General features: G+C 44.3%; 1 protein-coding gene across 3 annotated transcripts in view; it reads right to left on the reverse strand.

The window, feature by feature from the left end:
• Positions 1-14,359, reverse strand: part of LOC133343139 (cilium assembly protein DZIP1L-like) — a 48,941-nt gene extending 34,582 nt beyond the window's left edge. For 2 of the 3 annotated variants that reach the window (XM_061552631.1, XM_061552629.1), the window contains exons 1-7: positions 14,152-14,359; positions 9,290-9,407; positions 7,468-7,554; positions 6,564-6,749; positions 4,908-5,057; positions 1,556-1,640; positions 828-952 (exon numbers count right to left, since the gene is read on the reverse strand). In XM_061552631.1, coding sequence (XP_061408615.1) covers positions 828-952; positions 1,556-1,640; positions 4,908-5,057; positions 6,564-6,749; positions 7,468-7,554; positions 9,290-9,388 — 732 coding nt within the window. In that variant the 5' untranslated portion in view covers positions 9,389-9,407; positions 14,152-14,359. The remainder of the gene's footprint in view (positions 1-827; positions 953-1,555; positions 1,641-4,907; positions 5,058-6,563; positions 6,750-7,467; positions 7,555-9,289; positions 9,408-14,151) is intronic. The other variant, XM_061552630.1, reaches the window with a different exon arrangement.
• Between the last annotated feature and the right edge of the window lie 1,532 nt (positions 14,360-15,891).

Raw genomic sequence — 15,891 nt, forward strand, 5'->3', positions numbered from 1 at the left:
GTGCGTGGGGAGCGGCAGTGCAGCGGCGAATCCGGCAACCCGAATTCGTTTGCTCTTCACGGCCAACACCAGTGACAAATATCTGAACTTGTCCTGCATCTCCCCTAGGTCGACTCATCCTCAGAGTACCTGGCATGGTGTGTAACCTTGGCACTAGGTAAACGAAGGCGGCCAGGGATAGGTGCTCGCTAACAGCACTTACCCCAACAGTCTGTTAAGGCTATATAGGGGGATCTTTGTCTTTGGGCGTGTGGTGCCAACACCTGTTCATATTGAACTGTGGGAATAAAAAGTGCCAAATGTGTTAATTTTGCGTTGGTGAAAGCGGTGAGGAAGAGGGGCTTCAGGACTTTGTCAGGTATCACTCACTACTGGTGTTATCTTATGCTTAGAATCGGACTCTGGCTGCCAGGTTTGCAGCGCAATGCGTTAATCACCATGCTCAAAACCTGCACTGTCCAGTGTGGTGAAGCATGACAGACATGGCGTGAAGATGCCGTCACCCAGAATGGATTGAAAAAAGACTGTATATTGAAATTTATTTAGCGAGGAATCTTATCGGCACTTTATAATATACAATCTGGACGCATGCAGCATTGAATTGCGACTGCATCTCCAGACACTGCACATTAACAGTGGGCACATTTATTTTATACAGAGAGGCAGAAGAAAAAAAAGGTCTTGAGCCCAGACTTGAACAGGAGCAAGGAGTTGACAGCACAGATGGCTGGGGAAAGAGAGTTCCAGGCAATGGAAGGCAGCAAGAGGAGCATGAGTGAAGGTCTGTTAAATGGTATATGAAATAAATCTTGTCTTTGCTCTCATACCTTTTGGCTTAACAAGGCTTGCGCCTGCCTCTCGTTTTGCAGGTCGCCCTGCGTGTGCTTCAGCGCATCCCTCAGTCCCTCCAGCTCCTCCTCCAGCTTCTCCACCCGACGCTTCTTCTGGCGCTCTGCAAACACGCGCGCACAATGACAGATGGACGGACGGACGCGCTACCACTTTTGCGTTACAGCATGTGGTGCCGTATTATACAACGGTTGGCTCTCCAGTTGTGTGTCTGTGTGTGTGTTGGAAAAGGTAGCCATTATGGAGACAAAGGTGGCCAGGCATGGTGCTGGTGACCCACCCCCTCGTGTGCCGTGCTGGCCTTCATAGATGCTCGCTAACAGCACTTTCCCCAAAGGTCTATTAAGGATATGTCTTTGTTTTCATAGGGTTGGATTAGTGGTGGTTAGGTGGTCTGTGCACTGTATTACAAACTTGACGACCTTTGTTTGATTCCCAGCCATGGCTAACATCAGTGGTGAGTGATATCTGAGCCGGCCCTAGGCCTCCCCTAGGTCAACTCAGCCTTAAATGAGTGTGGTGTGTAAACATCAGCACTGGGGAAACAAAAGGCAATTGGGCGTGATTCCGGCCATAAAATTCTCTCATGTGATGTGCAGACCGTAATAGGTGTTCACAAACAGCAGTTGTTCATATGGTCTGCAGGGCTAAATTACGTATTATTCTTTTGCTTCAGGTCTTTCTGTGTGTGTATGTGTCCAGGTACCTCCTTCTGTGACCTCCTGATGTCTGCGCTCCACGTGGTTCTGAAGGTAGGCATAGTTCATGAAGGCCTTATCACAAAACTGGCACTGCATACACGCATAAATACAGGCACACACAAGGAGCCCTGGTGAGATGCATTTTAGATGCTGTTAGCAAGCACCTCTTAAGGTAGGCACAGTATTCGAGTGGTTGAGTGGGAACTCAGTGATCGGATACTCAGTAAGGCTCTCCCAAATAATTAAGTTCATGTGTCTCCATGTTCAAAGGACCATTCTTCTTTCGTATGGCTGATGTCGATGCAGTACAACAACTACACTTTTACATTCAGGTGGTCAAGCCAGATAACTGCGTCAAGTGGAGCTAATCTGTTGGGGGCCATGAATCTGTGGTGGAAATTCCACATTCCTATGGAGTAGACCAGTCTCTCAGTAGGACAACCACTACTGACTTACCACAGAGGGGCACTTGTTCTATCGAACCTAGAGGGACAACCCCAGACAAGGATTTGAACTCGCATCCTGAATGAATGTCAGTTAAGCTTTCCAGATCTCAAAGAGGGACTTGCATGTAAATTGTATTGTCACGTAGCGTTAACCGTATCACAGAAAACCTGCTCCGCAGTCCACGGACAGACATTATCCGCCCCGGGGAGAGAGGCCTTTAAAGGTCAGTGGCGTTCTCAGCACAGCCATGCCTCCAACGTGGGCAGTCACATTGTGAACTTATGACTTTATATCATGCGACCTTGGGTCGCATGAGCCTTACCACTTTAGAATGGTGCACCAACAACATTAATGCATCATTGGAAGCATCTCGGCTGCACTACTCAGGTACTAGAGAGGAATATATTTTCGACCTGGCAACATTGTGTTTCTACGTTTAGTGTGTTCAGTCACCTTCTCTCTTTCAAGTAGTTCTGAGCACACAATCAATGCAATAGAGTCCGAGTGTGATCAAATGCATGGCCCACCAAAAGTATTTGTAAGCCCTCTTCAGCCCTCAGAATGCTGATGTGTTCTAAGAGTTAGAACCCTGGACTTTCAATCTAGTCGCTGCTTCGTTCTCCCAGCGCAGCAGTTGAAACAATTGTCAAGTTTCATAAATTATCCCGCCTCTGTCCACCCAACAGTATAATTAACACTCCACAGTTAGTCGATCAGCGAGTGGCAGGGTAAAGTGCGGGTACTCCTACCTCTTTTCAAGACATCAGGCCAGCATGGAACGGTAGGCCAAAATTACTGGAAGAGGGTTTCTCTAGATCGCCCTCTACTAGAGGCCTTTCCGTCAGCAGTGGCGTGAACAGGTAATTGTGGGGCTACACCTTTACCGTTACGTATACAGCCCTCAGCAATGGAAAGGTTTCCCACTCTCGGTGTAAGGAGTCTGAAGACGCCTTCTCTTCCATGCGTGCACTGCGTCGCATGGCTGCACACGCTCACTCGCTTTTGACGTGATCGTGTGCGGCGGGGCAGCGAGGTTCGGCGTTAAAGCACGACGTTTTTTTTTAAATCAACCATGAAAAAGGCAATTGCTTCCGTTTTAATCTTACGAGTGCATGGCCTTATGCGCCCGTGCATTCATGCGTACCTACCCTAGGGGCAAAACTCCACATGGACCCATCTGGTGGCTGAGACTTATGTTCGTGGCACCAGGGGGTGAAAATTCATGAAACTGATCAATCTGATGTCACTGAAATTAATTCCATGTACTATATCTATGGGAGGACCCTCTTTTGCCAGTATCAAAATTATTAACATATGAAATATCATAAGTTATTTATTAAAGAGTTTAACATTCACTTCCAAATATGTCTATATAAGCTTTAGAAATATCATATATCTAACTTGCGTATGCTCTCTAATTTACATGTTCCACTTTCTATCTCTCAATGTAGTTCCAAGCACACACCTTTCCATGCGTATTTGTGCACTATTCGACTTGAAATGTGAGCTTTGGTAGGAAATGTTGCCAGAAGGGATAATGGCTGGTCATCCAGAATAATTATGGAGTGGAAGCCAAAGATGGGAACACACCCAGGAGGAAATTGAGTGATGAAATATCAGCTCGAATGCTGGTGCGATATGAAAACTAAAAACGATTAAACTAAACTTTTTTTCTCTTACCAGGTAAAGCCCACTGAGTTATATAACTCTTTTGCACAAGCGACCTGGCCATAAATGATAACCCAACGAAGTGGCTTATCATGTGGAAATTTATAGCAGCCAAATACTTTATACGCAAGTTTCTAAATATGGAGAGAAAAACCGGGAGGACCCAGAGAAAAATGAACGTGACCACAAGCAAACTCCAAATGTGATTTGGGGCTTTCGTGACTGCAGGAATTACTTTTTGGTTCTTTCGGTAAAGGTACGTATTTTATTCTTCTTTCTACGTGACTTTACCAAAAGAACCAAAAAGCAAACTCCAAATATACAGGCACCAGGGTCAGGATCAAACCCACGACCTCCCATATACCAGTTGAGGTCGTTAACTACCATGGCACCCCTGAAATGTTACACTAAAGGATCATGATAGAATGACGACGGCTTGGAGAGGTCTTCCCACATTAGAGGATTGATTCATGGCTGATGATGATAATGATGAAGCTTTAGCAGTCTGTACAATATTCTAACCCTGGTTATGCTAACACATGCCTGGAATACAGAACTTTTAATGAAATCCTGGATAACTACGGGGTGCATATGTTGTTAAGCATCAGTCTATGTAGATTAGGGATTGTTGACCTGTATACGACCATGCTTTGAACCTCTATGAGACAGAATGGCATTATATTTTTATAGAAATCTACATACAGGCCATACTGATGTTTGTTGTCAAACCAGTGGAGGAAGTTCAGATGGGCAGAAGTGCAGACAAAAACTCTCATGATCTTTCAGAGTCCGAATGGCAACCCACTCTGCCTTTCACAGACCCATTATTGCTTACTCCTAGAAACCTCTTATTCGTTTGTTCCACACAAACCCTGCATCAGTTTTTACAATATGATGATCATTGCAATATCAGATTTCTATACCTTTATTACTGCACGGGGCATTTTTATTCTATTATCGTTGTCCTTTGCTCTATTTTAAAAGCGCCATAATGAACAAACACGTGGTTGCTTTAAAAAAAATACCAAATATAATTTTTACAAAAAACGTGATGAGCAACCATTATCAAAATGCAACAACACTCGGCAAAAAGGACGATATGATTATCGCGGACCTTAATTCGCTGTATCGCCATATTACGGTGACCCCAGTAACCAGGCCGCCCGGGTCAGTTGGGCAACCGAGTCCAAGTGACGGGCGACACAGTTGGGTTGGGGCGAGCGCCTGCATGGCGGTGGGCACCTTGTGGTAGTGGTTGGCGTTGGCCTGCAGCATGAGTTGCAACGCCGCCACCAACTTCTTCCTGCGGCGACACTCGTCGCGCGCGGCCTTGAGCTCCTCCGCAAGGCGTTCCGCTTCAGCTCGGGCACGGCCCAGCTCCGCCGCTAGACCCTGCGTGCGTGCGTGCGTGCGTGCCCACAAAAGTAGACGTTCCTCGGTTTAGCCTTACAGGCTGTCAGAAAAGAAAGTGCTTTTCGTGAGTAATTAAGCCACGTGTTAAGTCGTGTCGCCTCGTGTCCTGGTTGCCATGTGTCCCTGACCTAGATATGCAGGATGTGTGTCTCACATCAGGTGTTTCCCAGGTCTGATTAAAAGGCTTTTGGAGCCACGGACAAAAAAAATTAGGACCCACGCAGCCATTTTGGCCATTTTATCTTGCCCAGCCTGCCCCTTCCCCTACTCTATTTTCCGCATGCATCTTGGGTTCCATATCTTCTCAGTCACTTGTGTTTAGAGTACTATCTTTTCTAAGTTCAATTCATCCCAGGTATTGTGTGCCCCAGGTACTATGTCTTAGACCCCACATGTCCTGAATACAGTGTGTTCCTTGCGTCTCAGGTTCTGTGTGTCTTCGATCTGTGTCCTGGATCCCATGTTTATCATATCCTTTGTCTCTTGTGTCTTAGTTTTGCTGGGTTTCACTGAGACTCACACATTGGGTGTGCCCTGATTCCTGTGCAACTTGTTCGCGTGTGCACTTTAAGTCAGATTCTGTGCCCCAAGGTCCCATGTATACTTCATTCGACGTCTCCAAGGTCCAATGTCTTTAGGGTTCCATGTACATTGATTCCCAGTTAGTGCACGTCCCTGTGGTCAGTTGTACAATTAACTTAAAGTAGAATTTTCCATTCTTTTGTTAATTAAAGGAAGATAAAACCCATATAATGTATCATATGCTGGTAGTGTAGTTCAATCAATCAGTCGATTTGAATGAACACTCTACAAATGAGACAGAATAAAATAAAGAATCAATACAAACACATAGATGTGCTCAACCCTGTGGTAAACTCACTGCTGGGTAGGGGACTTGCCATGCTATGCGGGTAGTGGGGGGTTATTGACCATACTTCACTACTCTGGACAGTGCACGTTGATGAAGGCAGCGAGCATAAATGTGGGGGCACAGAAGTACAGTAGAACAAAGAATGTTGCTGCACCATCCCCCGCTGACCGCCATGTACCACAGCCCCACAGCTGCATCTAATTATATCTGCATATGATTCACATGAATAATATACTTAAAAACTAATTAATGTATTATATATGAGTACAATAAGCTATTTTAATTGATGAAACGATGCATGGTTATATGCCTGGTATGCAAAGTTTAATTTCTCAATATTTTCCGGGTCGCTGGCAGACTGGAGTAAGCACGTGACTAACATGTATGTTGAACTTCTTTCACACCGTACGTAGCCAACCGTGCTTAGCAGTGGTGTGCTGGGTGCAAGAATAAAAAACAATTGCTGGTCAGTAACCTGGATGAAATTAATGTCTGCTGGTATGTGAAAGATAAGAGCCATTTATTTTTTGTGGAGGTGATTTTCTTCCTATCAAGTTCTCCCTGCTACAGACGCCAGTGCTGCACTGCCCGTGCACCGAAGTCGAGCCGTTTACCTGCGTGCGTGTGTGCGCGGCGTGCGCGCCAGCGCCCAGGCAGCCCTGCGTGTGAACCAGGTACTCGACCGTGAGCTGGGCCAACCGTAGCAGCTTCACGAGCAGCGGGTCGGCGGGCGCCTGGCAGCGCGCGCAGCGCTCGCTGGTCACATCGCAGTACGTCACTGTCGTGATGTACTCCTGTGAGTGGGGAAAGCACGCACCGCCGCCGGGGAGATTAGGGGAAGAAGCAACTCAAAACTAGTTAAGAAAACAATAAAACATAGCGTGGATTATGGAATGCTTTCCAACGCGCGTTTGTTTTAGCAAGTAATTAGCGGTAGGGATGCCAATGGACAGTTGTCAGGGTCAAATGTGTTTGAATTTTTGCAAAGAGCCCTCTTTTCTCGGGTCAGCATGCAGCAAAAAAAGCTCAAATATTCCCATGTCAAAACATCGAGCTTGGAAAAAGGATGGTAGGAAGCTAAAAACTTAAATGCAGCATAGCATGTGAGAGTCAAGATGAAAAAAAAAGTCAAATTAGAAGAAAAGGAAAGTCTAAATCTTGGACTTCAACAGATTGAGGGCATTATCAGTGGGAAAAGCCATGAGGAGGGATCTCCAAGCAGTGTGCACATCAGAGGGTTGGTGAAGATGGTGAGCATATGCATTGGAGCATAGTACATTACAAAACTGGATTTTGCTGCACTACCCTATGCAGAAACCGAAAACACATGTTTTACACATGTCAGTCATCAGGCTCAAATCCAGCAGAGTTTAACAAAATCAACTGGACCGAGTACACTCCAGTTGATTTTGACAAAGGCTACACGCGGTGTAGCTGCTGAAGGCTACGACAGGCAGAAGATGGCTGCAGTGTGTGTGAGTGGAGGGAATTGGAGGAGGCTGCGTCAGTTGCCTGTAGCGTGGCGACGTCGACCTCGCGAGCCACGCGCTCCACGTCCACCGCGCCCAGACGCCGCCAGTCCACAGCCTCCCTGCGCTCGCGGAACTTGAGGTACAGCAAAAGCACAAAAACAATCCAATAAAACTGGCAGCTCTGGTTATGATCACCCTCTTATCTTTTCACGTGATAAGTCACTTCGTTGAGCTATCATTTGTGGCCAGGTCGCTTCTGAAAAAGAGCTGTATGGCTCACTGGGGCCTTAATAAAAAAAAGTTTTTAGTTTTAAATCAGCTGATTGTGGTCAAGCACATCCATTCTACAATGTTTTTAATCCAAGTCTTCATTGGGCACCCTCTTTTTATAGTCTCCACCAAATGGTACCTTGTACGGTGGATTTTAATTTAAAATAATTAATTGATGAACCAAAAGAACTGCAGTTTTGATCATTTAAAGGCAACAACAAGTTGTTCTTTCGATAACATGAACACCGCATGACGCACAGCACACTCCGCGTGGCACATGACGATGGTACGCACCATGAGACGCACAGCTTACGACACAGACCATATGTCGTGCACTGCACAATGCACATTGCCAAAGCGCATACGCAACTTTTGGAGTGAAATCCAAACGCGAAAAGGCACAACACTCAACACAGTGGAGATTAATTATGAGTCAATAATTGCATCGCAATACAAATATAAATCAACACACAGCTCTTTCGCCAATCCACTGCTGGACAAGGCCCTCATCACGCCCTGTAGACCGTGGGGGTTATTTGACCATACATCACCACGCTGGTCAATGCGGGTTGGTCAAGGTGAAAAACACAGACCTGGTAGCATAGAAGTACAATATAACAATGCACTTTACAGCACTGTCCTATTGTGCCTTCCATGTAGCCGCACAGCTTATACCAACCTGTTAGTTCGTGGTGGTCACCCATCCAAGCGTTATCCAGACTCAACTCTGCTTACCTTCCGAGGTCTGACGAGATGGGGCGCATTCCGGGTAATTTGACCAAAGGCTTATCAACATAATCTCTCCTTCTTCTTGGTTCTTTCGGTAAAGTCACGTAGAAGGGAAGTAATAAAATAATAAAAATAAAACATAATAAAATAATTCTCACGACGTTTCGGCCACAACGCAAGCAGCCGTCATCAGGTGAAGACCAGGTCTGACCAGGTCTTCACCTGAGGACGGCTGCTTGCGTTGTGGCCGAAACGTCGTGAGAATTATTTTATTATGCATTATTTTTATTATTTTATTACTTCCCTTCTACGTGACTTTACCGAAAGAACCAAGAAGATGAATCCCTGCAGTCACGAAAGCTTTAAATCGAAACATAATCTCTCCCTATGTCTTGAACATAAGTCCTCGCTAGACGCGTTTTCACAACAACACAGTTCTTCTGTTTGGGAACACTTTTCGCGCACAACACAGTACGCGCCCGTCATAATGTGGAACGCGCACCGTTATAACGCGCTTTCTGAGTGGTCGACGACAAACAACTTTCTTGAGCTGCGTGGCTGAGCGGTATGGCAATTCCGGGCATATGCACGGAATTATAAAGTACGAGGTGTACCCTCGTGTCGGTTATTTGTCCCGCCGTGGGATGACTGCAGGCTGATTGCATAGTGCAAATGCGCAGCAAAATTGCATTGCTTTATTTATTTGTGCCCTGTAATGTGAATTCATTAATTCAGCACTTAAAGCATTCTCGCTTAAAGAGGCATCTTTCCAGTAGTGCATCTTAAATGAGAAATTACTGTTTTAGACATACGATTAATCTCTCTCTCGCACGCACACATACCAGCGTACACACGGCTGTGACGGGTACCTTGAAAGGCATGAGCACGGGCGTGTAGGCGGCAGGGCCCGCGAAGGCCCCTGGATTGAAAGAGCCGCCCATCATGGGCAAATCCGCCTGTCCTGGCATCACCAGCACCTACCTACACCTGCATACAACCACATCACCAGCACAACCAACCGACATAACACCCATTACATTACCTCCACCACAGTCAAACACATTCAAATAAGCCACACATATCTCCCACTGTCACCGTTTCCACGTTTATACATCTGTCGCGTAATACATGAATGCTTATTCTCTATTAAACGTGTTACAGTAAAACAACGGTGCAAAAAATATACAGCGGGTGCCAGAATGCACGATTTACAGCTAAACACATTTAATCCGTGATAAAGCCGCCAATCTCACAAATGCAATGCAAATCTCCTTAATGACCAAAAACGATCAGTTCGATTCAAGCCTCCAGCACGCACACACAAATTAACCCTAGCATCCAAACAACAGCAACAATAAGAAATTGGAATAGGGCCCTTGCCGTCTTCACAGAACCCACCCCGTAACGCTGCTGTGTAAGGAGTCCGTGAGCTGCATCGCGGTTACTAATGCAGCCCCCCCTGTTGCCTCGGTAACGAAACACCCCCCACCACCCGTAGCTTGACTCCGTTGTGAGGCAACTGCATTTTTATAACCGAGTCACCCACGCTCCTGCACACGTCCAACCATTCACTGTACACGCCCAGGACGCTCTGCTCTGGGTGGGTAAGGGTGGCTAGGAGGCTGGGTGACCACTTGTTCTAGTTGATGGGTGGCCAGGACAGGGGTGGAAGGGTGGGGGAGGCTGGATGTGGCTACATTGCCAGGTGAATGGGTAGCAACGTTGCCAACGGCTGATCGGCCAGTTGAGTGACAGGCTGGATGTCTATCTGGGTATCTGCATAGCAGCAGCTAGATGATTAATAGCAGCCGTAACAGCAGGATTAACAGCAGCAGCAATCACTTCATTTTGCCAGATCACTGGTGCATGGTTGGCATGTGACCTTAAAGGTATGCCCCCCTTTGTATGAACCGACCATCTGGCATTGAATGACCGACCACAAGATGGGCAAGAGGCTGCATGGCCAAGCGGCCAAGACTAAGTTGATGGGTTGGCTTCCCCCTTGTGGCTGAGAAAGATGGGTCAGCTTTTATGGGGGTTTGTAGATGAGCTGACAACCACCAGTGGGATGCTGCAATGTAATTGGGAAATATATGTATAAAACATGTATTTGACATTGTTTAGAACCAGATGATAGCACTGAAACATTGAAACTCATTTGCGTGGGAGACTTGGCATAATACCTGATGACGGACGCTTGTGTTGCGCCCGAAACGTCGTGATTTATTTTATTTTATACCTACGTGACTTTACCGAAAGAACCAGAGTATGGATTCCTGCAGTCACGAAAGCTTAAAATTAAGATGAATTTAATATTTCCAATTTATAGCATGAAAAAGTCACAGAGGGTAAAAGTGTGAGTCAAAATTAATCAATAATCAGACAAATGATCTGTTAGCAATACATATTGCAGTGTTCAGGACTCACGGTACTAAAGTTATAAGTTCAAATCCCAGTCAGGCCTGACTCAGTCCACGTCCCCCAATCGTGAATACAAGTGTTGCTTTGCACAAAGTCAATTGCACAGACTTGGCACCCGCCATGCATACGTGGAATTTCCAACCACAGGCTCAGGGCTGATAATGGACATTTGTGCTAAGAATGTCCACTGTGACTTTGTCATTTACACACCCCCTCCCCATGTATAAACATTAACTTTTATCTTCCACATGCTTTTAACCAAAGGGAGGCATTCCCAGCTGCCTGAATGCTAAACTGAAACGTCCAGCTTTTGCATTTTTTTACAATGTAGACTGTACTGAAGCTTTTTTTTCATCTCTCAAAACATTATTTTATCAAACTCTGCATCTCGTACAACACATCCCAACTTTTAGTAGCCACTACCAACATGCATGAACATGCGATCTCACTCACCTAACGTGTTATTCTTCTTCTTGGTAATCCACTTTTAGATTATATAAAAGGAATAATTTGCTAACTCTGGTCATTACAAGACAATACAACCGTTCACTCGAACCGTAAACTTAGAAAATCGATGGTAGACCACTACTGAAAATACTCCCGACTCTAATCATTTATCATAACTTTGTTGACAATTAATACAACTCGAGAATTCTGCGATGAGTACAACTTTATGGAGTATCTGATCCATACATAGCCTGTGGTCCAGAACACTGTACCCCTTGGCCATGATTGGGAACCCGTTACGCGCCTCCCGGTGGTTTTAACATTCCACACAACAAGCCAAACGAAACAGGAATTTAAAACAAAACGCTGAGAGGACCCAGCGTGGCTGTCTCCCAGCGGCTTTGTTGGCGTCTGCAGCCAGAGAGTTTTAAACCCACACAGAGCGACTGCTTACTTGGGTGGCTGAGCGGGATGGTTTTTGCTCATGAACGCAGACAAGTTTCTGTATGCTGATTAATAAACAAGTCAATTCCTAGATGGGTCAACTTTCTGGCCTGGTCAACTCATATAATTGTTCAAGTCTGCGTTGGTCAACTCCGCTTGACCAGTTCGCTAGGTTGATTGATTACCCAAGTCTACCTCCTCATTTGGTCAACGCATTTTACATTGGTCAACGCCCAATAATCGACGTCATCAACTCGCTACCTTGGGTCAACCCTGACTGAGTTGAGTCCGTTATGTGTTGGCTAACAAGGCTGCTATTGGCTTGGTGAGCTTGATGGCTTCATCAACTGCGGGCAGCCAGACGACTCGACGAAACTCGTGATATCGGTTTAATAATTGCCTGGTCAACACGCTGGACTGTTTAACATTGGCTCGGTCAGTGTTAACATCGCATCTCCCGGCTTTGACATTCCTCGAAGACATCAACCGCATCAACACATCAACACGCCGATGCGGCACATCTTCGTGGATGTAAAATGAAGGACAAGCCACGGTCACACAATTGTGGCCGTACAACCCAAACTGCAACGGAGGACGAACAGCAAAACCCTCTCGTCGTGGCTCACGGCAGACATCGGCATTTAACTCAAGAACATTTAGCCACACGCACGAATAGAACCCATCGCTTGTGGGTATCATGCCGTGGTGACGAAGCACGGTCACTCTACAGGAATTAGGGGCACCAGAGTGAATGAATAATAAAGTACTGTACTGTAAGCCAGTGGGGTCTGTCTGGAATTCCGTCCGCGAATTCAAACGCCGCACCAAATGTGGCCAAAGCTGGCCCGTGTTTGCCAGTGGAATTAGGACGCCATGTGGCAGCGTGTTTGGCTTATTTATTGTAATAACAACAAGCGCATGTTAACTCCTTCAACTGCATTCACAGTTACCGACACCACACAACAACGGGGATTGCAGGACCAAGCGTTGTTGTGATTTTGGGTTAATTGTTCATTCTATATTTGAAGTTTTCGTGGCTGCAGGAATCCATAGTTTTTGGTTCTTTCGGTAAAGTCACGTAGGTAGAAAAAGGGATATTTGTTGTCGTTTGTAGAACATTTTTAAGTCTTCATTGACTCGCAACAATTAAACGGCTAAACTGCGTGTAAAACAAGACAAACTTAAATTTCGATTTAAAGCTTTCGTGACTGCAGGGATTCATCTTCTTGGTTCTTTCGGTAAAGTCACGTAGAAGGGAAGTAATAAAATAATACAAATAAAACAATAAAATAATTATAAAAAAATATAAAAATAACTATTATTTTAATTTTATTTTATTACTTCCCTTCGACGTGACTTTACCGAAAGAACCAAGAAGACAAGACAAACTTCTTACACTGAAACATAAATCGTTTAAATTTTTAAAAGTACGGTATCAAAGCGTGTTTATAATTATTAATGGTTTCACATTATAAAGTTAACGTTCGAATGCGGTTACTATCATCAACCGCTGTGTATCCACTGCTGGGTGAATGCCATATCACTACCTATGTCTGTATACACAATATAATCTCGCATCGTAAGTCATTATTTTAAACAAACATAAAAAAACATAATCCACGTAGAAAAATAGTAACTTGAAGAAAATAAAAAAAACTCGTTCTAACGCATCAATAATTACACGTGGGCTCAAGCTTAAAGTAATACATTTTAAATATCTATTCTAGATTTGAAGCTTTCGTGACTGCAAGGATTCATACTCTTAGGTTTATTCGGTAAAGTCACGTAGGTAAAAAATTTAAAGTAAAAAAGAAAATGTGATTTATTTGCATTTATTATTATTTTATTTCTTATTTTTACCTGCGTGACTTTACCGAAAAAACCTCAAGACTATTTTAAACATCTCTCACCGCAGAACTTGCGCTAACACACGGCTAATATGCTCTCGTCGTTCCTTATATACGTGAGTATTTAATTTTTGCAAAAATATTAAATCGCTTAACTTTGGTTCACTCGCCATTGACAATTGCAGACTTAACGGGCGCAAACGCCTTTAATGAAACCCACACCACGACGTTTAGCGTCATTATTGTTACACTTGGTTAACACGATGTTTGTTCCTGGGTAGTAAGTGTTATTTTCTAATTGCTTATGTCTCAAAAGTATATAAAATTGCTCTTATTCCCCACAAACTTTGCTTTTGTGACCACGACTTTACGTGAAGGAATGACGCAAACGCACACCACGTTTTCTCTCACTGTCCTGGTCACAAAAGCAAAGTTTGTTGGGTGATAATAACCATTTTCAATACTTTTGCGGCATAAGCAATTAGAAAACAACACTTACTACCCAGGAACATAAAAAAATATTTTAAGATATTTTCAAAAAATATACATTTTTTGTTAGTGTTATCATTCACCTCTTCTCGTGATCCACAGCCGGCAAACGACGCTTGCGTCGAAAGCCCACGAGGTTTCTCCTCTCAAGCAGCTGTTTTAAACTTGCACATTTGTTGTAAACTGGTTGAACAACAACAACGACGACGACAACGACGACGAAGCCGCCGATGGAAGTTTTCCTTTTTAACCGGCGGCCTCACAACGCGCGCGAAGCCCCCGCCGCTTGGGCCCCTGGCAACGGTTGCCAGGGAGGGGGGGGGCGGCAGGGGGGGGGGGTAACCGGAACCCAACGAAAAGGGAATCGATTCCCGTCGCTGCGTTGTCGTGCGTCGATTCGAGCGCGCAGCGATTCGATTAGGCACGATTTAATCAGAGCCGTCAAACCCTTAGTGGGGGTTTTTTTTATATATTCTTGGTTCTTTCGGTAAAGTCGCGTAGAAGGGAAAAAATAAAAGAATAAAATAAAAACAGAATTTATTATTCTTGGTTCTTTCGGTAAAGTCACGTAGAAGGGAAATAATAAAATAGTAAAAATATAAAACAAGAAAAATTCTCACGACGTTTCGACTGCAACACAAGCAATCATCATCAAGTGTGAAAAATGATGAATGCTTGTGTTGCAGTCGAAAAGTCATAAACAACAGCGATAATTACGTGTAATACAATACTTCCCATTTGAGTATTCACATTTTTGTGTTAGCGATGAGGTGACATCAAGGCAGTGACGTCATGCGCATCAAGACTCAAATGTCTGACTGCTTGGGCACCATAATATTGTACAATGTGGTTGCTTCAAGCTTAAAACAATTATTTTAATTTATAAGACATGTTTTTGGATAACAGAAGCCTGAGAAGCCCACAAAAAGTGGAGGAATGGGCGGGAGTGTCCAACATTTCCTGGGGTTGTATAATTTTTACAGGTTATGAAATGTAATATGAAGATTATGGAGATATTACTAACTTAATGATTGCATTTTTACTGTATCCTTGTAAGGAAGAGGCCAAAACCTATACGGGTGTCGCTTCTCTCATGATTAATTGCCGGTGTTATTAATAAGAGATGGATTAAACAGCGAAAATTTAACTTGAATTTGCCCATCCTCCAAAATGTATTATATGGATAACAGATCGACTTCTTTGGATTCGTGGAAGAATCTTAAAATATTTATTTCTAAAAGGTTGGCAACTTAAGAACGTCTTTCTCAAAATCAACATTGCTTTAATTGGTATGCCCAAATAAAAGAGTACCGGTAACCATTTGCGCTCGACAACGTATATTTCATTCGGTGACTACAACGCTATGCCATACTAATACTGTTCTGTGCGTGGTTACAACCGTGAGCCATACCTCAACGACAGTCGGGACTTATATACAAATCGCGCACGGTATCGATTGAAAACCCTTTCTTTAAAACTGTATAGAGGAAGCGACAAACCCAAGAGTTTCGGCCGCTTCCCTCCAAAAATAACAATTCGGTATAACCCGAAAACACATCAAAGGCTTACAGGTCTTCTCGGCCATACTTATACTCAGCCTCCATACAATGTACACTATGGGGCCCCTTACGTGGACACTAAATGCAATTGTATTAGCAACAGAAAATGCTTCTCAAAGTTTATTTTAAATTAAAATAGTCATACATCTACTACCTTCATTTCTTTATTTAACTTCACTAAAGTGAGTGCGTATCTGGCTTTTCGCGTTGAGAAGCCGCTATGATTTGTGGGTATTAAGCCCTGTGCACTCCCCCTGTTGGCGG

The sequence above is a fragment of the Lethenteron reissneri genome, chromosome 2 (genome assembly GCF_015708825.2).
Source record: "Lethenteron reissneri isolate LAM-NWPU_2019-01 chromosome 2, ASM1570882v1, whole genome shotgun sequence".
NCBI classification, from domain to species: Eukaryota; Metazoa; Chordata; class Hyperoartia; order Petromyzontiformes; family Petromyzontidae; genus Lethenteron; species Lethenteron reissneri.